The 24,466-nt window shown below is 36.2% G+C and overlaps 1 protein-coding gene across 2 annotated transcripts; it reads left to right on the plus strand.

Annotated features, from left to right (window-relative positions):
* The first annotated feature begins 1,254 nt into the window (after positions 1-1,254).
* Positions 1,255-22,931, plus strand: LOC147072636 (alpha-tocopherol transfer protein-like). 2 transcript variants are annotated; one of them, XM_085945824.1, is made up of 7 exons: positions 1,255-1,506; positions 10,890-10,993; positions 16,695-16,854; positions 17,868-18,123; positions 19,953-20,063; positions 20,838-20,974; positions 21,746-22,931. In XM_085945824.1, exons 2-7 carry the CDS (start codon positions 10,900-10,902, stop codon positions 21,861-21,863), a joined length of 876 nt encoding a protein of 291 aa, XP_085801950.1. In that variant the 5' UTR covers positions 1,255-1,506; positions 10,890-10,899; the 3' UTR covers positions 21,864-22,931. The 2 variants fall into 2 exon arrangements, with proteins under 2 accessions (XP_085801950.1, XP_085801951.1); XM_085945825.1 differs by having other exon boundaries at positions 1,255-1,470.
* Positions 22,932-24,466: the final 1,535 nt, after the last annotated feature.

A 24,466-nucleotide genomic window follows, 5' to 3' on the forward strand; every position in this document is an offset into this window, starting at 1 on the left:
TGCGTAAGGCCCTGGCCTTCAATCCGGGAGCTCCGGGTTCGATTCCCTCAGTGAAGTCAAAATATATTTACATAATCTAATATGTAAATTCGTCAAGCCTGGGAGTTTTGCTACTGTAATTGGGCATCACGGCCTGTTGTGGTGTTTAACAAAGAAAAAAAATAATAAAAAGAGAAGTTTTAAATATAAAGCTGACACCCCGGAAGTCCGGGTAGGGAGGGGAGTCGGGGCTACACAGCCCATCCGACCTCCGCGCTCAACTTTCCGGTCGACCGCGCGTCAATGATGCCCTCGGTAGCGTGCTGTCGGTCGATTCGTGTGGGTCACACGACTAGCTTCCATACTTCGACTAGCTCAGTGATTTAAACCGCCAGATTGGTTATGTCCCCGTTCCAGCCTTATCGCTGTCCCTCTCGATCTACCCCTGGACGCTCATCCCTCTCTGTCGTTCTCGCCTGCGGCAGAACGCTCGGGCCTTTACTTGGGTTTTACCTAAAGGGTCGTCCAAGTCACCTTTTTGCCAGGTAGATGAAAGTTACAGCGATTTCGGAGGGATTGAGCCCAAAAAAAACAACACTAGGTATCTTAATACAAATACGATTTAAAACTAAAGCTATTTCCTTTGAGTCTCGATCATACCAATCCCGCAGGTACAACCTTTATCTCCCTATCTAGCATTTTTTTAAAATATTTATAGATAATTAATAAAAAGCATCTTATGCATAGAACGGCGATAGAAGGACTTTGGCTTGAAGGACTATAAGAACCATGAATGTGGCATCCATATATTCGCTCGTACTTTACCCTAAAGGGGTCCTCCATTCACGTAGAAACGTGGAGGTATCAAAGCTATATGACGAGGTGAACCATACGCGGCCGACGTTATTTCCACTTCCGTAACGGTTTCTCAATTTTACTACGTCCCAAAAGAAGTATAACTTCAAAAATAACCAATAACATTGCGAAGTGCCACAAAACTTTAATTGCAAAATAATTTAGAGTAGGTACACGTGACGTGATCACAATTTGGATGCGGCTTAATTTGCGGGCTGCATAACCTTGGTTGAATCTTGAATCTGTTTACTAATTATATTATTAACAATATTTTATCATATCGATAAGGACGCCACTGTACAGTTACTCGTACATATTTTAATGCAGTTGTATTTTTTGTGGTGTGTGTTGGCTGACGAGTATTGAATCTAGCTCTTTCTCCATGCACCAATGTCAGTTCCACTCTCCAATCGTCCAGTCAGTCGTTGAGCGACCACGTCTTCGTAAACAGCTAACAATAATAATGACAAGTTTCGTGTGAATAGTGCGTTTTATTCGTGTCATATTTTATGGAAAAAATATCATATAAAAATCCGTTTGGCCGATGGAAATACTATACTAGTGTCTGGTTGGAATTTACAAGTCGCCTGTAGATAGAAAACAGTTGTGAAAATTGATATAAATATTGAACAATTAGTGAGTGTTATAAAAATAAAGATTTATTAATACTGGGTAAGTAAGCACTGTTAAGTTGTTAGTTAGTTTGTTTAAAATAATATTATTTGACTTAAGTTAGTTAAGTACTTAATTTATTACCATTGACAATGATTCAAATTCGATTAATTATACTAACTTTCTAACAAATTAGTAACTATAGTTTTACCACAGTGACGGAACTTCTGCTCCTCATCATATTAGGCATTCCGACCATGATCCTAATAAGATCATATGGGCCTCCTCAGAGTGGAGGTTTGTGTTAACAGATTTAGTTTTTACGAGAAATGGATGTCAGCCACTTGCTCAGCCTATTAGGTCCATACTCGGACTCATACACAAATTGAAAAACAATATTGTGTACTTGCCAGACCCAGGATTCGAACCTGGGACCCTTGACGCTATAGGCCCGGCCATCGAAGGCACTAATTACACTAATTAACTAATTGCAGCACAGAAAGGATTAAATAGGGCATAACATATTGCCTTACCCTAGTGCACGTCACTGATTATATAGCTGGTAGCAGTGGCGCACCCAGGGGGGGGGGGGGGGGCAAGGGGCCTTGCCCCCCCCCAAAAACATTGAAATTGAAAGCCAATAGATAAGACAAATAAAAACACGGCAAAAAAATGATTTGTAATAATTCTCCAGCACCCTTTTTAGAAAAAATTCTTAGATTTTAATTTCTAACACAAAAATTTCGAAACACTAATGTCAGGTTTTTTTAGAAACCCAATACCTAAGGGAACTGTCAAAAAATTTTCGGTGTCCACCCGAATTCCGGAGTGGTGTAGGTCATGGCTGGGGAGGGCTGATAGGGCTCTAGCCTGGGGGCTCGGGCTGTGGGGGGCCCGGCGTGTCGGGTTGACCAGATAAGTGAGATAAACACACATCATAAATTAGCTTTAATAGTAAAAAAGTCGCCTGCGGCACTATTACACTTCATGACCATGAACATTTTCAATTAGTTTTATAATTGTGCAATATATTTTTTGATTATTATGTGTCGATACTCGACAGCTCCATTATTAAAGTAGATGTATTAAAAATCGCCAATAATTCACTGTATAAGTACCCTTAATTTGAACTAAAATACAATTTGAAAAACGTTAATGTAGTGTTTCACACTGCATTTAATCTTAGCGGTAGGTAGGGGGGCCGCCACATATCCTAGCCTGAGGGCCCGTATCAGGATGTGGGGACCATGGTATAGGTACACCGAGTGCAATAGACAAAAGACCGATAAACGAGAAATTAAGCTGTGAAGAAGAAAAAGAGTCTATGGGACTAATTTACATTCTCCTCCTTGGCCCCCCCCCAATATTAAAACCTGGGTGCGCCACTGGCTGGTAGTACCTCAAATAAACCACTGCCAAATCAAACCATTTTTCACCTCAGAATATCTCAAATACCCGAAAATGGTTTGTTTGAGGTGAGGGATGTATACTTTATACAAATAAGGAATTTAATCGTTTGGACAGAAATACGTACTTACATTTTGACGCGTTTAACTATGTGAGTCAACTTAAAACATGCCTACTCCGATAAGATGTTAAATATGTGCCTACTTAAAATTAACTATTTTAAAATATCAATTTTCTTTTAATATTCCTACTAAGTATCTACATAGGTATCTGCATTTAAAATAAATTAATTCCCATCCACCGCACTTCGGACACTACTTGCAGTGACGTCCCGTGGGGGTAGGCAGATTGAGCGTCGCTTGGGGGCGGCAGTTAGTCGAAGGGCGGCAAATCGAGGAGAATCATTAAGTAAATATAGAAATATGTACCTAAACTTAGTAATAACAGAAATATCTTTCCATTAAAAAATTCAGCTCACTGCTTGGAAACAAAAGATTTAACAGGACTATATTTCTGTCGGATCCGCGATGTTTAGTTTACGTCCGTTGACCGTAGACGTCACGCCTTGATGACCAGCAATGATACGTGCAGATTTGCGAACTATATTTGAATTATAGGTAGGTACATGGGTACTTACCTAATTAATTTATCCAAATATTTTTGCCAGTCACTCGCGAGTTTTGAAAGTTGTCAGGTGTATTTTTTAATGTACCTATTTGAAACCATGAAATATTGTCTATTGAAGTAGAGATGGCATTTAAATTAGATTTAATGGTATGTTTTGTTAGTAATGTATCCATACAACACATTTCTTAGATATTGGAGTCACGAAAGGATGATAAAAAATACTGGATAAAAAATAGGGCTGCATTTTAGCGCTCCCTAGGGGCGGCATTTTGTCTAGGGACGTCACTGACTACTTGCACCATGTAGTTTCGCCACTGTTTTACGGGCTCTAGTAACCCAACAGTTATCTGCAACTCTATTCAATAAAATAAGGCATCTGGCATACTTGTTATAGTACATAATATATTTCTTTCTTTTATGACACACAGTGTTGCCAGGCTAGGACCTAGCTTTATTAATTTAAGAACTAAACTAACATTAACTACTAACTTAATACCTACGATTTTGTAACTACTTTCAATTTTGAAATCAGTTCAGTCAATTAGAAATTAAATATCAAAAAACCACAGATGTGTGATGTTAAGTTTGGTATCTACAAATCAACCTGTATTGCAATGCGTTCGAGTGCAGTGCAACGAGTTGCATTTTTTTATAGGTAGATACTTACCGAATATTATCGGTAATGTAAATTGTACGTAAAACATTTCACCGTAGCACAATTCGCCGTGAGCTTTTTTATCTGAAAGAGAGGACTGTATATTATACGGTCTCCAATTTTATTAAATTAAATATGTACATTAATTCAATTTTCATAGCTGATTTGTAATCTTTTGTGAGATTGTAAGATTTGTGATCTGAGTGTAAACCGACAAGAACCGTGCTTTATTTAGACATGGATTTTATGTCAGTACTATAGAGGTTAGATGAACTCCCATTCGCTGCGGACCTTTTAATTAATAATTAATTACCACATTGAAATAGCATGCTAATTATACCTAATGGCCACCTGATGGGCAACCCACCAGTTGCGTTGGACGCAGCGAATGGGATTAATATACGGTCATATATTTCCGATGCAACATTTCACGGTGAAGTGTGATACGTCGAACTGCATACGTACAAGTTTCCAGACACGACTTAATGGGTATCTATCTATCCATTATTAATCCACAACATTGGCCTTGAAATAAAAATAACTATTAATACATACGACTTAGAACTTAGCGCTCTTGTTATTTTTAATTATTTTTTATATATTCAACTATTTCGTACCTCCAGCGCTGTAATATTACAAAGCAGACTAGGCAATAATTGTCAGAGTTTTGTTAGGATACGGGCGAGATAATATATTATAATTGATAAAATATTTTTATTAAGGGCGGACGTGCTCAGCGTGGGTCTAAATGGAGCTGTTTTTCTATTTTCAAAGCATGATCCTGGACATACCTTAAACGTTGTAGATAATCTATTTATATAATTTTGAAGCCTTATTATCCTTTATTTTTATTTTAAACATTTGATGACTGCATAAAGTAATTGTATTACTTAAAATAGTATTCTTTTAAACCTCTCGCTCTAATGTTTTAGAATATAGTCATATTTCAGTACATAAATGTGCAGTGGTGTTAAGATTTTTTACATTTATTAATTTTTAAATGCATTTATAAAACCATCAGTATAATTTATATCGACATTATTAAAGTGAAATATTTACGATAAAAAATTATATTGATAATCTCTGTAATCCCAAATTTGACAAGAATTGGGCATTTTATTATTCAAAAAATGGGCAAGACATTTCAAGATAATTCTAAAGATACTAATTATAAGCTATGTCTTTGACCATTCAAGTGTGATAAACATCCTACGAATAATGATTGCTTTATAATAATTATTGACCTAAGAATAAGGTAGTGTTTTTTTTGAAATACCCCATTTCTTTTGGCATTCCCCAGTGGTTAAGCTACAACATACGGCCGTAGCCATAAATTGACAAACTATAATTGAAGTAGGAAGTAAAATGATGTTAACGCGCGTGTTTGAACATGTACCGTTTAATTTTTTTTTTTTGATTAGGTACATGTTCAAACACGTAAATAGAACAAAAGCTCCATTTTGACCTACGCTGAGCATGTCCCCCCTTAAGAGTTCTAAAAATAATCTATCAATTGTCTGAAAATTCCATAAGTACCTACTTACATATTTTATTATGTAGCTATTTTTGGCTACATTACTCAGACAATTAGGTACACCAATAATAAAATTTAACCTAAAATATCGATACTTTCTAATGAGCGACCGCGTCGTATGGTATAATATATTCTGTATTCGTTCCTTCATTCGCCGCTCTTTATAATGTGCCGCCTTCATACAACGTATGACCTGCTTACCCCCACGGGTTCAAACTAACTTTCAACTGTTCAAAATTCATTATAATTCGTGGCAGAGGAAAAAACATAATAACATATTGTAAATTATTATATCCTTAAAATATGAGATGTTATAATTTATCAAAGTAGCCGCATTTAGGTCGTGATAAGGTTTTCGAATTCTCTTAATCCGACCCTGGTTCATATTCATTTGTTTCATAAATAATAATATTTTTTTATATTAAAAAAATAAACAACGGAACGATTGAAATTATTTGCGACCAACGATGCACGACGCATCTAAAATATTATGTGATAGAATCAAATTATTGTAAATTAAAGCAAGAAAAAACTTAATGAGGATTTAAATATATACCTAATTATCTAGTTAGGTCTTGGCTAATGAATTACATAGGTACTATGTACTATTCCTCCTTTAAACACAATGTAATATATATTATACATACATATATCTGTCATGGCCCCCACAAAGGGGGGGGGGCTGACAGGGCTTTAGCCTTAGGGGCCCGGCGTAGTGGGTCGACAGGCTAAGTGAGATAAAAACACATCGACTTGCTCTAATAGCTAGCGCTACTTGCTTTTAATGATACTACAATTTTAAAATATGTGATTATGCCATGCAATTTAATGAAGTATGATAATTGTTATACCTAAGTACTTAAATAATAATTAACTACTGTAGAGCATCACACCGCCCTAACCTTGGCGATAAATAGGGGGGGGGGGGCGTCATAAATCCTGGCCTGGGGGCCCGATTTGGCATGTGAGGTGCATGATATCTGTATAAAGATATAAGTACAAGTATCTTATGAAGCAGTCAAGTGAGTCGTTGAATCCCGCGTTTGGCAAATTCACGTGCTGTTTTTGTTGCAAAGGAGGCCGTCAGTTAAAAAAATTATTTATTTATTTATTTAAGAAAACAAAACATTGTGGACATTACAAATCTAAATTCAAGACGTACACAACATGATATTTACATTAGTATAACAAATATTACCCTCACAAGAGAGAAATAATAATAATAATAACAAAATAAATTAATAAAATAAAAACATACTTAAGTACAATTTCATCCAGAAATATAAAATTTCGAATACTTACAAAATACATAGTACGCCACCGAAAATATCTACGTCTTTGGGAGTGCATTGACTAGACTTAGACTTGCACCCCTCGTTAATGGTTGCCTGATAGGCTTGACACGAGGACACGGTAATGAAAATGTTATAGGTATATATTTTCATTCTTCTTCTTGTACTGAGGATCATGACCACCTTTGAATTTTGTCATCTTTTGAGCGACCAAAATTTTCCACCCTTCTCGATCCTCTGCTTCTCTCAGAACAAAGTGATTGCTGACCTCAGTCACCTACTTCACTTGGTCGCTCCAGCGCACCGTTGTCTGGTCCGCGCCGAACAATATATTATTAAAAAATTTTCAGAATTCGTCTCAGACATATTGTCAAGAGCCGTTCCTTTATTTGCAGTATCTGGATGACTGACCGGACTGTGCTCTGTCCAAGAAATACGAAACATTCGGTACCAACACTTTTCATCTCGAAAGCATCAATTGCCTTCCACTCCTTAGCCTTCAAGGTCCGTGACTCGACACTGTATACAAATATGGAAAACACTAATGTTTGCACAAGCATAATTTTTGTGACAATTGAAACTCCTAGAACCTTCCGAATAATAATAAGACTTGTCATTTTTCGCAATCTATGTGCGCCTAATGATCTCTGCTTCACATCCGCCTTTTCCACTAATGGTCGATCCCAGATTTATACAAAATTGTCCACTGTTTGTAGGTTTTGGAGTATACTTGCTGCTGGTAAAAGGTTAGCTCGATCGAAAACCATTAACGTGGTCTTATTCCTATTAATAAAGAGGCCGCATTTCTGACACTTCCTCTACCAGTCTACCCGGTGTAGTAGCTCTGTGAGTTCTATTTCCTCAGCAGCGTTTATCATGGTATCATCTGCGAATCAGCAATACGATAATATGTTAAGTATAGCAGTGATGTCCAATTTTTTTTGTTGTCAAAGTAATTTAAAACAACACAAGTGCCCACTTCATTTCAAACACTTAGAATATAGCAAATAAAACATACTGTAAAGTTCACAATAAGTGGCGAAGGGTGGAGGTAGGCTGTTAAGATCCGACATAAATAGTGCACACTAAAATTTTTAAGTCATACGTATTTGTTTTTATTGAACTAAGACAACAATATACAGACAATGTTCGTTAGTTTTTAAAATTCAATTAAACCCTGCGTACACCAAGCCATACTAGATAATAGTCAAAAACTATTCATTTATTTAGGTATAAAATATCTGAAATTATGCAATTAAATCATACATAATTTTGGTTATTTTATGGATAATGAGATATTTTTTATCTATTATGGTTTGGTTTATCCAAAGCTTAGTGAATTTTACAAAATTAACCAACACCATCAATAATATTATGTACATATTCTTTATTCAACGAAAACCATTTAGTTTAGTATTGTTGAAAAAGTGTGCACTATTTTTGTCGGATCGCCCATAGCATACCAAAACTATTATGGTTTTCCTTAGGAGGAGTTTAACTGAATATTCAAAACTAACGAACACTGTCTGTATATTGTAGTCTTAGTTCAATGAAAACAAATACATATGACTGAGAAAGTTTAGTATGCACTATTTATGTCGGATCTTAATAGCCTACCTCCACTCTTCGCCAAAATGTGAACGGATAGAAATCAAGACGTTACCTACCGATCAAGAAATACGATCGTATTATAATGTTATTATGATAGACGTTTTTTAGTCAGTATCGACCTCGTTTCCCATTTGGTGTGTTTTGACCCTTTGGTAGATGCTTTAAAATTTAAATATTTTCTCTTTTTTGTTTATCTAACTAATTATATATAATATATTCTATCAAATGACGGAGTCCATATAAGCTCAGGTTAACAATATTAAAATTGTTATCTGTATAGTTACTAAATTCTAGTAAGCCTTGCGTAAGGCACTGGTTTACTATCCGAAGGTTCCGGGTTCAATTTCGATGAGATTACTTATACATGTATGAATATTATCGTAATAATTCTTTCACTGCGACTACGGATTTTTCATAACTATTGTATTACTGTCATTGGGTGGCAAATTATTCAAATATTTTGGATACATACATTCAATAAACAATTCAATATAATTCCTATGCAGGTAGGTCAGCGCTAGAAATGTAAAATTTGACGAACCGGAACGGTCAATAATAATTGTCTGAAAATATTAATATATTTTATTCTTCTTATTGTGCCATCCCCTAGCGGAGGTCGGCCACCATCAAGGCGATTTTATCTTTGTCGTCTGCTACCCGGAACAGTTCGGTGGAGCTGCACTCGTACCAATCGCGGAGGTGCTTAAGCAACGAAATGCGGCGCCGTCCTCTGCTACGCTTCCCATTGATCTTTCCTTGAATGACGAGTTGGGGAATGCTGTATTTTTTTGTATGTACTCGCCAACTCGTCATTAATATATTTATATTATTTTAAATAAAAGTAGGTGTGTTAGATTTTTTGCTATACCTACACCTACTTAGCTTTTTGAAATAGCTGCCTTTAAACGTCACCCAATATTAAGGTATTAAATAGGATTACCTATAATAGTATATTAAATTTAATTTCTTATTAAAAATTCAAAAACCGGTTTGCAATATTTATTTTTTCCACGACACGGAACAATAATCCTGTGTACTTCACGGACCGGACCGTAGTTGCGTTCCGGTTCATTTGGAGGCTTGGGATAGGCTTATTTTAATAAGGGTTTCATTATACAGTCCAGTTATCTCAGTTTCGGCCGGCCAGATCTTCTCTTGCCCTCGGGAGTTGTGTATATAGTCCGCCTTGCTGATAATATCTCCTCCGGCAGTCTATGCACATGGCCGATCCAGCGCAGTCTCTGCATTTTCATATACCACGTGATCTTTTCGCTTCCATAAAGTGTGTACAGTTCTTCATTATACATTGACCTCCAAATGTATTTTTGTTTTGTACAGCTGCAAAGATTATTAATACTCACCTCTGAAAGATATCTATATTGTTCTTATCCTGTTCTCTGAATGCCCAGCATTCTGATCCATACAGTAATACATCCATATAGTAAAGGCACAGGAGAGTTGTATAATAGGGTCGGGTTGGTTTACTTGAGAGTGCCTTGTTTTTCAGAAGCTTATGCATATCCTCAAACACCCACGGTGGCCGCGCGGCTTAAGCGTTGGACCATTACGCCGTGGGTCTCAGGTTTGAATCCTGGGTTTGGCAAGTACACATATTGTTTTTCAATTTGTGTGTGAGTCAGAGTATGGGCCTAATAGGTTGAGCCAGTGGCTGATATCCGTTTCTCGTAAAAAGACCTGTTAAACAAACCTCTACCCCGTGGTTGCCCATATGATCCTATTAGGATCGGACATGGTCGAAAAAAATGCATATCAATATAGCACGTTGGCGAAATTGACCAGCGATTTATTTCGTCGCTTGTGTTATTAGTGTATACAAATATAATTTATGACATCTGTGTCCATGGCCCCCACAAAGGGGGGCTGACAGGGCTCTAGGCGCCCGTCGTGGTGGGTCGACCAGATAAATTAGATAAACATACATCTTAAATTTGCTCTAATAGTAAAAAAAGTCGCCTGCGGTACTATTTTCCTTTACGGTTATTACCATTTTAAAATATATGGTTGCGCGATGCAATTTTTGGTTGTTATGTGTTGATAGTCGACAACTTAATAATTCAATGTGTTAATATACACTGAATTTTATTTGGAAAACGCCACTATAGAACGTCAGACCGTCTTTAACCTTAGCGATAGGTAGGGAGGCCCGCTTCGGAATGTGATGGTCATGTCCGTGACAGTCGAAAATGCCTCTATGGTAGAGGATAGTGGTCAATTTTTTAAATGTAAGATTTTTTCATATTAAAAATTAGCAGTTTTGTTGAGGTAAACCAAAATTGATATTTTTGTATTCTTTCAGATTTAATAAAATGTCTGAGAAACGACGTCTGAAGGCAACACCGGAAGATGTCACCGCTATCAAGCAATGGTTGAAAAAACAACCACACTTACCTGATGAAATTGGTGAGCATTCATATTTTATTCATTCATTGCTGGCCACGAATGTCAATGACGTCCCGCGGGGGCAGGCAGGCCATGCGTTACATAGGGGTGGCATATTATAGATGACATGTGTTATGGAATGACGGGATCATTTTCACATAAACACTTTTTAATATAACTGATTTTATTTAAAGCTAATTAATATAATATATAAAGCAGATTACATTTTAGATAACTTGTTACAGTATTGTTTAATACTGTGAATGCAGTCGATGTGTATCTACGGTTGGATTTAAACTGAATAAAGAATTGTAAAGCTATTTTGATTAAGTATAAAAAGTATATTATAAAACAAACATTGACATTCTCTTCTTCTTCGACCATGTCCGATCCTAATAGGATCATAATATGGGCCGCCACAGAGTGGAGGTTTGTATTAACAGATTTTATTTTTACGAGAAATGGATGTCAGCCACTTGCTCAACCTATTAGGTCCATACTCTGAATCATACACAAATTGAAAAACAATATGTGTACTTGCTAGACCCAGGATTCAAACCTGGGACCCTCGACTCAATAGGCCGGCATTTAAGCCATTCTTTTGACATCCTCAGACAACAATATCCGTTGTGATATTTTTTGTAAGTAAGAATGGTTAAATGCAAATTGTACGTAAAACATTTCACCGTGGCACAGTTCACCTTAAATCGGAAAGAGATGGCCGTATACTATACGGTCTCCAATTTTATTAGATTCAATATGAACATTAATTCAATTTTCATAGCTGATTTTGGGAAAATTCATAAATTCAAGAATGAAAACCTAACCAAACAAATAATCCAGTATATCGGCTATTTTCAAAATTTGTTTGCTGCTGGATTCCTGTAAGGTAGGGTGTAAACCTATAAAAACCGTGATTTATTTAGACATGAATTTTATGCCAGTACCTACTATACGACTCAAAGAGGTTGGACGGTCTTTAATATACGGCCATATATTTCCGATACTTACAACTTTTCACGGTGAAGTGTGATACAGCGAACTGCATACGTACAAGTTTCCGGACACGGGTAAGAATGTTCCTAATACATCTGCAGACAATTTGAAAGTAAAAATAAAATGGGGACTGCCTAGGAATGGAATTTTGCTGGTTTTCCATGTTATCTGACGCATTTATAATTTTAAGATAGAACACAAGAATATTATGTTCTGTGTTTTACTTAGTTTTCTGTGTTTACTTTTCTCCCCATTAAAAATGATATACTGATAATCTATCATTGCGTAATGATTAACAATTTTATTTATTCATATTGTGTCAATATAATGACCATATCCAAGTCTTCCACCTAAGAAATAGGTGTGGATGAAGAAAAAGAGAAATATTATAATGCTACAAAAATATTAGGTTTGTATATTGTCTTTGCGTTGAAATCTTTTGTATGTAAATCCAGTGGCGATGATAAAATGGTTAAAATGGCCCTACGATTATAAAATTACAGCAATGTTATTAATGGTTATATGACGTAGGGGCGGATTCATGTCAAAAATACATTTATATAATTCCCACTCCCAGTAGTCCCAGGAGTCCCATTTTAGTATATCCTTATCTCCCCATTGGTTCAGTATGTTGGAACCTATGGAGGCAATTGCTGCAATATGCATTGTGCAAATTTTTGTAAGAAAAATAACCTAATAGGAAAATACGGGTGCTTCCCGAATAAATCAACTACACACATTTCGGAAAACTTATTTACTTACATGAAACAAACAATGGAGAAATAAAAAAATGATTGGGAATTTGTGATAGGTACGTCTGAATGATCTCAATTTTCTTGAAGTGAAAACTGGTACGTGAGGAATGTCCGTCGTTACTAAATATAGTATGTTTTTCTTGTATTATGTATATGAACGCCTCATTAGCGAATGAGTCAACGCATATTTTCGCGTCCAAAATTATAAATATAAACAAAGGAAACATACAAGCTGGATGCGGTAAAAAAGTGTCTCGGCGGCAGCCGCTGACGGAACACGGTGTCCGTGCCGCAAGACACTAGCGTCTCCGTCTGAACGCGCCCACAAAAGGGGGGTGCTGACAGGGCTCTAGCCTGGGGCCATGGGGGATAAACACATAACACAAATTTGCTTTAATAGAGAAAAAAGTCGCCTGCAGTGCTATTTTACTTCAATAGTATTATTATATTAAAATATACGGTTGTGTAATACAATTTTTCATTGTGTGTCGATTACTCGGCAACTCTATAATTCAAATGGATGTATTAAAAATACACCCTTATTTACTGAATACACCATTTAGAAAACACTACTGTAAAGCGTCACACCGACTTTACCCTTAGCGATAGGTAGGAGGGGCGAAAGATCCTAGCCTGGGGGCCCGCTTCAAGATGTGGGGGCCATGGTACGCGCCTATGCATTTATGTATAAATGCAGCGTCTCGAGACACCGGTGTCTCGTGTGAAACGGGCCTTACATACTTCATCATCATCATCATCAGCCTGAATCTATCCACTGCTGGATGAAGACCTCTCCAAGCTGATTCCACTTATATCGGTCCTGTGCGTTGCGTTGCCACGTACTTCCGCAGAACTTTATCATTTCATCAATCCAGCGACATCTAGGTATACCTTACGGACGTTTTGTATGTCTTGGATACCACTGGATGACTAAATTTCGTCTCTGTTCTGGCAGAACACACTAACTGGAGAATACTAGTTTTGAGTAATTTGACTTTGAAGTTGTTAAAAAGTTTGAAATAATGGTCTATCATGTGAGTTTATTAGGTAATCGTAAAAAGAATGACTTTAAAATAGAGACTGTTTATTTATTAAGAAGGTTTCCAGACGGTAAAGTATGAAACAAGGAACATTTTGGTACTAACTCAATATGTCATTTTTTCGAATTAGTGTCTTCTGCCAGAACAGTGACGATTTTTTGTCCAACGATTGTTGGCCCATTTCCATTTGAAGTTTTTAGCAAACTCTATTACATCGCGAACCCTTGTCTGTTCCCTTTTTTTTGTCATTTTGCGTTATGCCTAGCATGCGCCTCTCCATACCACATTGTGCTACTCTAAGTTTCTGGATCTCTCTTTTACTTAGGGTCCATGTTTCACATGCATATGTGATTACGGGAAGCACACACTTGTTGAACACTTTGCGCTTTAAACTTTCACTTTGCACAGTGGGAGGTCAGTTTTAAAGACATTATTCAGGCAGCCAAAATAATATGCAATAAACTATTTTCATTTCAAACAAAATTTTCATAATAATTACCATTTTGAAATTACGCTTTTATAATATACCTACCTAATATTAGTACAGAATACATACGTAGGTAGGTACCTATTTAACAAAAATATAATAAATTTTGTGTAAAATATTTTGTAACCGTGTCTAAAAAATTCTATTTCTAAATTGCGACATTGCTTTTTAAAATGTAGTGCCACAGAATGTAAAAAAAATCCTTTCATCATATTATTATAATATTATCATGCATGTTGCGTGTTGTAGGTATTGAATTTATTTGACGGTATACTGAGTTGACTAATCACTCATTAGTCTGTAGCAGGGATAGTGAACCTATTAGACGCGTATCATTCAGTCAATAGTGATATGAGGACCATTTTTATGTGACACAGAGTTCGATTTTTGTACTTATATAAATGTTTAGTAGTTTTTAATACTTGCTACGTACGTCATGAATAGCGTACCCGGTAAACTTGTACATATGCATTTCGCCGTATCATACTTCACCGTGAAATGTTGCGTCGGAAACACATGTACGTATATTAAAGACCGTCCAGGCTCTTTGGTCAACCTTTATCTGACATACACTTCATGTTTAAATAAAACACGGGTCTTGTCGGTTTACACTTTACAGGAAGCCAGCAGTAAACAAATGTTGAAAATAGCCGATATACTGGATTATCTGTTAGGTTAGGGTAGGTTTTTATTCTTGAATTGAGGACATAACAGGACGTAACGTTGGAGATGATTTCGAGCATCATTTTCTTGACATTCACTACTCTAACCATAGATGTTGCTGAAAGCAAACCCGTTTCTAAGAATCTTCAGCCAGGACATTCTTCTTCTGATAAATAAGATATCTTCTATCGAATGATAAGATCCCGAAGTTTATGGTTACATGTAAATTTTACGTAAAACATTTTACAGTGGCACAGTTTGTCATGAGCTTTTCATCGGAAAGAGATGACCGTATACTATACGGTCTCCAATTTTATTAGATTCAATATTAACATTAATTATTCACTGTTCATAGCTAATTTTGGCAAAATTCATGAATTATTCAAGAATGAAAACCTAACCTAACCTAACCTAATAAATAATCTAGCATATCGGCTATTTTCAAAATTTGTTTGCTGCTGGCTTCCTGTAAAATGTAAACCGACAAGAACCGTGTTTTATTTAGACATGAATTTTATGTCAGTACTATACGACCCAAAGAGGTTGGACGGTCTTTAATATACGGCCATATATTTCCGATATAATATTTCACGGTGAAGTATTATACGGCGAACTGCATACGTACAAGTTTCCGGACACGACGTATAGCTGTATGGTTTTGAGAATTTTGGGTTTCTGTTATTAGTAGTAAGTAGTCTCAAAAGGTGAATAATTATTGGGTCTGAAATATGACGTACCTAATGATTTAGGCACGAAGAGCGGAATGCACAATCTAAGATTTCGATCCTAAGGATAAGTCGCCGAAAAGCATGCATTAAGTATAGAGTAAGGAATCCTTAACCATAGACTACTTTTGTTATGAACACGCCCCCTTCTGTATTACCATTTACCACTGACAGCTGCTGTCAAAATAAATTCGCATGTCTATAAAACAGTCCATACACTCAAATTCATTTAACAATGTATCTCAATATGGATATTGATAGTGTTAATTCGTTTGGCATGTACTTGGAGAATATTATTTTACTTTTATACACCAGCCCGCAGAAATACAAAATGCCAGATGAAGAATGACACTTGACACTAGTGTTACCATGTTAAAAAAAATATCTTGCGGTGCCTGTGGAATCACGTATAATGACTTATAAGGGAAACATATTAAATATTAATAATATGTATTTATAGTTATTGCATTTATAAAATGCAGTTGTCATATTTTTGTCATCGTTTAACAATTATAAAATAATTTACCTAAACTATAGGAAAGAGAATTTTTAAATATGGTATTATTTTCAATAGAAATGATCTTAACTAGGGAGAATGTTTCTGCATAGTGTTTTCTGCTAAGTAAATTTTAGTTATGACAAATGTTTCTGCATTCCGCTCGAAGTCTGTAGTTGACTTATTTTTGGCAAAATCGGACTCTATCACGGGCCCCACAAGGGGGGGAGCTGACAGGGCTCTAGCCTGGGGGCCCGGCGTGGTGAGTCGACCAGATATGTGAGATAAACACACATCACAAATTTGCTTCAATATATTAAAAATACACTCTTATTTACTGAATACACCATTTAAAAAACACTACTATAAAGCGTCACACCAACTTTACCCTTAGCGATAAATAGGGGGGCCGCCAAAGATGGCCAAAGCCTGGGGGCCCGCTTCAGGATGTGGGGGCCATGGACTCTATATACAGCTATATTATATTCAAGTTAAAGTCCAGTCGGTGAATGAATAAATAATTGTACCAATTAACCAACATTGTTTTGATTTCCTTACAGACGACCTGCTAATTGAGAGATTCCTATACTGCTGCGCGCACAGTCTCCATGTCACCAAATCCACGATGGACCTCTTCTTCACATTGCGCTTCCAGGCACCAGAAATGTTCACCAACAGAGATCCACTAGCTCCAGAAATACAACAGGTCTACTCAGTAATGTACGATACCGTATGGATACTTTATCTTACGAAACAACTAAGTATAGCAAATATTGCGAACCATTAATATTCGCATTAAGGGGGAGGCTTCTACCTACCAGAGGCACCTAGCGGAAAAATACGAAGCTTGCAATATGAGACATTTTTTTGATAATTTACATTTTCAACTGTAGTAATTATTATTAAATATGTATCTGAAAACACTAAAAAGAAAAATATTTTTTATTTTAAGTCAAAAATAAACATACAATAATTGTAAAAAAAATGTGAATTTGTTACCTATTTATGTACACAGATATTTTATGGTCATATTTACTCGTAAAAAATTATTAAGTTTCCAATTTTTTCTCATACAGATTTTTGACTAATTCATAATTTTAATATTTTTTATATTTATTTTAAAAAACATCAATTTTTATAAAAATATAAAAATATGGCCTCCACGGATTGGAGGTTTGTTTTAACAGATTTTGTTTTTACGAGAAATGGATGTCAGCCACTTGCTCAACCTATTAGGTCCATACTCTGACTCATTCGCAAATTGAAAAAACAAGATGTGTATTTGCCAGACCAAGGATTCGAACCTGGGACCCACGAAGTTATAGGCCGACGCCTAAGCCACGCGGCCATCGTGGGTGTAATACAAATTAGGCTTAACAAAATAAAGTAGCCCTGACAAAGCACCTCACACTACATACTATTAAAATTATTATATTGTGTTATTACCCCAGATATTTCTTACTGTGTTCACATAATTATTTTATTTGTTCATTTAAAAGAAGACACGTTGAGCACATAACAAATTATTAATTCAAGACGTTCACGACATGACATTTAGAATAAAAAGTACAAGTAAATCAACTGTAGAAAAAACAAGGTAGAAATTTGAAAATGCATATTTAGTCAATAAATAAGATGTTCGAATGAAGGGGCACTTGTATGAAAAAATCGCCAGCCCTGTAAAATGTAAAATTTGTTGTCAGTATATTAATTTTCATTTTCATTGTTTTCAGTGATTTCCTCCCGCTTCCGAATCGAACAAAAGACAACTATCAAGTGTTCTTGTACAGGCTCAGGGACCATAATCCAGACAATTATAATTTTTCTAATGCGACAAAGTTGTTTTTCATGATGGCTGATGTACGAATAACATTTGATGAACCACTAACGGAAGGAGAGATTCCAATATATGACATGAGTGGCGGGTCTATAAAACATTTGACAAAGATTGTATTTTCTACATTAAAGAAATACATGGAATATATGCAGGTAGGGTTTTTATAATATTATGTTATATTATTATTGACACAAGAAAAACCATTTACACCAAAGTCTGACATGACAAATTTTGATAGTATTTGTTCTGTCAGAAAAACTAAATAAGATAGGTCTCGATTCGCCAAAAAATGCATCTACTCATAATTATTGAGGCCATGGCCCCCACATCCTGAAACAGGCCCCCAGGCCAGGATATTTGTCGGGCCCCCCTATCTATCGCTAAGGTTAAAGGCAGTCTGACGCTCTAATGTGGCGTTTTTCAAATGGTGTTCAGATCAAATAAAATTCAGTATATTTTTTAACACATCGAATTATGGAGTTATCGAGTATCAACACGTCATAACAACCAAAAATTGCATCGCACAACCATAAGTATATTTTTAAATGATAATAATCTCGAAGTAAAATAGCGCCACAGGCGACTTTTTTTGCTATTAGAGCAAATTTAAGATGTCTGTTTATATCAATTATCTGGTCGACCTGCCATGCCGAGTCCCCCTCAGCCAGGGCCCTTCGGCTAGAGTCCTATCAGCCCCCCCCCACCTTGTGGGGCCATGCTTGGGAATATCCTCTGCGATGCGCCCGAAACGTTGGGAAAGAAGAAGGAAGAGCACCCGATGACAAACCAAATATGCTAAAATATAAACAACTTCGAAATATTCATATTTTTTTCTGTGTTCCAGATTTAAGGTTGTGCTTAGGGTTCCAAATTATCTTAATCTGATACTGTCATCTATATCAGTGCTCGCAACCGGTGTGCCGCGAGACGATGCTAGGTGTGCCGCGGAGCATTGCTTAAAAAAACTCAAATAATTTTGTATATTATACAATACTTACTTAATAGCCAAATTTGCGTACATGGCTGGTAATAAATACATTTGAGCATCTGCATGAACTTAATTAAACAACGTGATCTGATAAATTAGAAGGATTTAAGACAAGTATCTCTACAAATGTACCAAAGAACCTACCAGACCACCAATGAAAACAAGCATTAATTTTGGATCCGTCTCAAAAACATTAAACTCTGCTTCAAAAGAAATTTCATACCTTTTTACTTTCATACAATCAATATGACTAGATTCGGAACCCTTTTGCAACCAATGCCGAAAATTCTATAGAAGCACTTATGCTATTTTCTAGATTTCGGCTAATAAAGAATATCCACGTATTTCTGACAAGGCTACCAAGCTAAGTAAGTAAGGCTAAAAACTTTTACGATCATTGAAGCAAGCTCAGGTATCATATTAATTAGATATTTTATTGATAATACAAATACATGGGAATACATACATTTGGTTCATCGTCGTGTGTTATGTATATTTAATTATTTATCAAATAAGTATGTAATTTTAGTGCAGGCCCAAGCTCAGGGGGGGCGGCGTGGTAGGTCAAGAAGATAAGTGAGATAAACACAAAATACAAATTTGCTCTAATAGCAAAAAAAACTACGATTGTGGGATACAATATTTATTATTATTGTCTCAATACTTGACAAATAATTATTGTTAACCCGACAACTAACCATAATTCAAGTGGATGTATTAATAAATACAAAAAATCGGTAAACGTAGAATCAATACGATTAATTTAACCTCGAACATCATTTAAAAAACGCTATTTTAAAGTATCTCACTGTCTTTAACCTTAGCAATAGGTAGGGGGGGCGCCGAAGATTCTGGCCTGGGGTCCATGTTTTGGTGTATACATTGTTTACGTGTGTGCCGCGGAATTCTGGGAAGACCTTAAGTGTATCGTGGGTGAGAAAAGGTTGCGGAGCACTGATCTATATGACTCATTTAGTTGGTCTTTGTTTTCAGGAAGCGCATCCCGTTCGACTGAGACACATCCACATGATCAATATGATGCCATTTTTCGATAAGGTTTTCACTATGGTTAAACCTCTAGTAAAATCTGAAGTCCTCGAACTGGTATGTACCTAATCAAGAAATCTTCCCGGCGATATATGCCAACAAATGATTTATCATGTCTCTTCCAGTGGCTTCTGTACATCAAAAATCTTCTCCAGATGTGTTTTAAGTTTGCGTAAGCCGGCTCTCAGCTCGTCTCGTCTGCAACGTGTCGAATACGTCGATGTGACGTCATTGTTATTCACAAAACACACGTTGCTAAATGAAGCTCCGCAGATTGGGCTAATGCGACTGTTTAGTTTGAAAAAAAACATCTGCTGTTGCAATCGACAAGTTGCACGCTTCTCGGGCTGCGAGTCGAAGACGCCAGGACGCATACAAACACCTACGAATTGGTCATTCCTATACCGGCTCGCCGATCGCCGTATTCAATTATCTATACGTTTCGTAGGTTACGTGCGACTGTCTCTAGGTAGATCTGCGCGGTCTTCATATGCAACACAGGATCGACATTCTTGGAAGGTTTGATTTATGACTGTGTGGCAGACGAGGCGAGTTTAGATGTGAGAGCCGGCTATCTATGACAAGCACCCAATTAGTTGGCGAATGACTATAGCTAAACAACTTAAGCACGGACCTGCACAGAGGCACACTTACTTTCGTGCGCATAGAGCAGGTGTGTAAACGCTGCGTGTCTGGGTTTTACAAAAACCTTTACAGAGACAAGCACGAGAAATTATTGTTTATAATAATTTTAAAAGTGATGAAAAAACAGTACAATTTGAAATATAATGTTGTTAAATCGGTAAATAAAATATGTAAAATTTTTTTCAGCTCCATTTTCATCAGCCAGGATCAGACACTTTGTATAAATACGTGCCCCAGGAGTTGCTTCCTGATGAGTATGGAGGTTCAGCTGGTTCCATAGATACCATAAAGCAGTCCTGGAAAACGCGGTTAGAAAAGCACAGGTACCTACTACCACCCCCTACCAGTTATTATCAAAGATGCTGACCTTCGCATATTAACAACAAGATTGAGAATGTTTACAGTGTTTACACCATGCCCCTTACATTCTTCTAGTTATAGTAGTGCATGGATTGGTATTCTAGTTTGATAGAACATGGGCTGAAATGCACATGCTGGCATGAACATCATGACGCTGAATACGTGTGGTGGGATTACCCGCTGATGGGATCCAACCAAGCAAAGCTGTTTGCCAAGGTCCGTCCAAATTCAGCCCCATCGACAACTCCGACTTGATATGACTAGTGAAAACGGTTACGTGTAAATTGTACGTAAAACATTTCACCGTGGCACAGTTCGCCGTGAGCTAAGAGATGACCGTATTCTATACGGTCGCTAAATTTTATTAGATTCAATATGAACATTAATTCAATTTTCATAGCTGATTTTGGCAAAATTTATGAATTCAAGAATGAAAACCTAACCTAACTTAACAAATAATATTGGCTATTTTCAAAATTTGTATACTGCTGGCTTCCTGTAAAGTGTAAACTGACAAGAACCGTGTTTTATTTAAACATGAATTTTATGTCAGTACTATCCAACCCAAAGAGGTTGCGCTGTCTTTAATACATGGCCATATATTTCCGATACAACATTTCACGGTGAACTGCATACGTAAAAGTTTCCGGACACGAGTGAAAACTGTTAAATCTGGAAAGAAAAACACAAAGTTGGCAAGACTGGTGTAATTTTAGTAATGAATTTATTTTCAGGGACTACTTTTTGGAAGAAAATAAATGGGCGGTGGACGAATCTCGAAGACCAGCAGAGAGTAAAACAAAATCATCTAAGACCATGGAAGGATCATTCCGTTCATTGGCAATCGACTAAGAAAAATGAAAAACATTGCACACAATTTTATGGGAATCTTCCTTCTTCTGAAAATTTTTGTATCTTGAGTATTGTTATAATAATAGGTAGGTATACACACCATGAAAAAACATACATCCTATTAGTTAATATTTTGGCTTACCTACAACCTTCATTCAACCTAGCTGATAGACTATCATTATTATTATGTGACTTTGTTATCTGAGTTGTTACTCACAAAAGGGATTGGGCTGGCTACGTACACCTGGAGTAGACCTACGCATCTATTCTATACACAAGACTGCTTTCAGCCGCTGCGGCAGCTATCTAGGGTAGGTTTGTTTTGAAGTATTAAAACTTATTGTAACAATTACAATAAGTTAGCCGTCTAAACAGTCAAGACTCTCTATCTCGCTCTAAAATTTACCACCAGCAAAAGATGTCCTGTTAAAACATAGCAACAGTTACAACTAACTTATGGTAATTGTTACAATAAATTTGCTGGTAAGTCTAAAATGCAAGCATTTTTATTACAAAACATGAGCAACGCATGTGCCAATAAATATTTGGATTTCTAAATTCAGATATAACATAAATTTGCAATCGTTGAATGAGATTAAATACAATAATAATTCATGGTGCGGTGTCGTGTTGTGTTTACTATATTTTTACGGGCACTGAGTACTGGAAATGGAATTTTTTGGACCACATGAGTTTTTTTAGCTCTCGTATAGCTTGCCTACAATCCACAAGTCAGTTAGCCCTACCTGCAAAAAGAAAATTGTCCAGAAACCAAATAGGTAGAGAGCTTTTTTTAAGCCTGTAGCCTTGTAGTTCTGGTCGCTTTGTAAACCGCTTTTTGCGGTTGACATCGGCCAGTGGCGAAGGGTGAGATCTTAACAGCCTACCTCCACCTTTCGCCACTGACATCGACAGACCTATGGAAAAGACACTACGGTGGGTACAATATCAAGGAACTTAGTTAATAATCTATTGCATGTATACCTATATTTTAAGAATATTATATTGTTGATAAATAAATATGGATGAATAGTATTTACCTACTTAAATAAAATTATTTGATTTTACAAAGAACTATTTTTTCTTATTTTTAATATTATTGCACTTATCTGCCATCCCCCGCGTATCTTATGATATTCCAGGGTAGGTTACAAAGTCGACTAATAGTGGGCCTTGGTAGGTTAGGTAGAAAACATTTTTTTTTTTATATCATAATTATTATCACAGAAGCACAGTTACAAAATATCGTAGGGGTATAAAAGAGTTCAAAAAGTATATAATAATTCCACTAATTATATCCATCATAGCATATTATTATATAGTAGATAACCACATGACATGTATGAATAGTGAATAATACCCACTAAAGACCTAGTTCAGACTATACTAGTATTTTAGTTGAGTGACAAGTGATTTACTTACCACTAAATGTTTTAGTACCTAACTGAAAAGTGTCCAAACACAGTAGTTACATTAGTAAGTAGCCAGTAGCGTGTCAAGATTAACAAAATACAACGTAAAGATAAATAATTAATAAATAAAGTTATTTGTAATGTCTTTATTAGAAGTGGAGAAAGACGAGACAAATGAAAAGAAAATGTGTACAAGAAAATGGACCAATAAGAGAAATGCACTATGAGCTACAAATAACGTTCTTCTCAAGGAATTAGAATTGGAAGATCCCAAAGAATACATGTTAACATTAATAGTAACAGAAAGATATATTATATCTATATTTATGATAACGAAATACACCCACAAAATCTTGGCAACAATATAATAAACTTGACTAAAGATAATGTGTTCAGAATTGTCTCGTGGCTTATATTTGGTATTTAGTGAAGAATGGTGAGTGTTGCTACTCGAGTAAAAAATTCAGTTCATGTACATTTAGTTAAGTACTAAATTACTCACCACTCGATTAAAACGCTAGCATAATCTGAACCATCATAGATAATATACGTAAACCTTCAGTAGCGTATGCAGCAGTGGTCAGGAACATAGATAATATACCAACGTAAGTCAAGAAGTTCATTATCACAGCTGTTTTATTTGTACTACTAGGTACTACTACTACTACTTTACCCTATTACAGCCTAGTGTTGGGGCATGGGGCAAGCACAAGTTCGTGCCACTTTCCTCGGTCCAACGCCATCTCTGGTGCCTCCCTCCCTTCATGTCAGACCTGCAGTGCGTATGTCGGTTTTGTGGCACGTTTGTCATATTTTTAGATGCTCTTTTTGTTGAAATTCAAGTATATAAAATATCTGACAGTATTTCTAAATGTAATGAGAATAATTGAATATTAGAATCGATTAATACATACATACATGTGTAAATATAAAATAGTTTTAAAATTTTTGCTTTGCACAATCTGCCTGGTAAAAGAGGCAAACGGCGAACAACGATAATGCATGGCAATAAAAACCAAGAATAACATCTACCAGAAGGTTTGCAGGGATAGGGGAAAGACTGATCCAAAATGTCAGAGTACCTATTCCAGAGTGATCACGATTCTCAGTAATGGGGGTTTAGGATAGGTAGGTAATAGTTTAATATTTTATTTATCGATTATAAATATATAAGTAATCACAGTAATTAAT

This window comes from Rhyacophila brunnea, unplaced genomic scaffold (genome assembly GCF_057557595.1).
Source record: "Rhyacophila brunnea isolate RB1 unplaced genomic scaffold, BYU_Rbru_1.0 scaffold_19, whole genome shotgun sequence".
In the NCBI taxonomy this organism is placed as follows: Eukaryota; Metazoa; Arthropoda; class Insecta; order Trichoptera; family Rhyacophilidae; genus Rhyacophila; species Rhyacophila brunnea.

Bases quoted from the DNA above. Each gene is read 5' to 3' on its own strand.
- LOC147072636 (XM_085945824.1), top strand. From the start codon at position 10,900: ATGTCTGAGAAACGACGTCTGAAGGCAACACCGGAAGATGTCACCGCT. The intron at 18,124-19,952 runs GTAGGGTTTTTA...CTTTGTTTTCAG, and splicing joins AATACATGGAATATATGCAG to GAAGCGCATCCCGTTCGACT. The intron at 20,064-20,837 runs GTATGTACCTAA...AATTTTTTTCAG, and splicing joins AATCTGAAGTCCTCGAACTG to CTCCATTTTCATCAGCCAGG.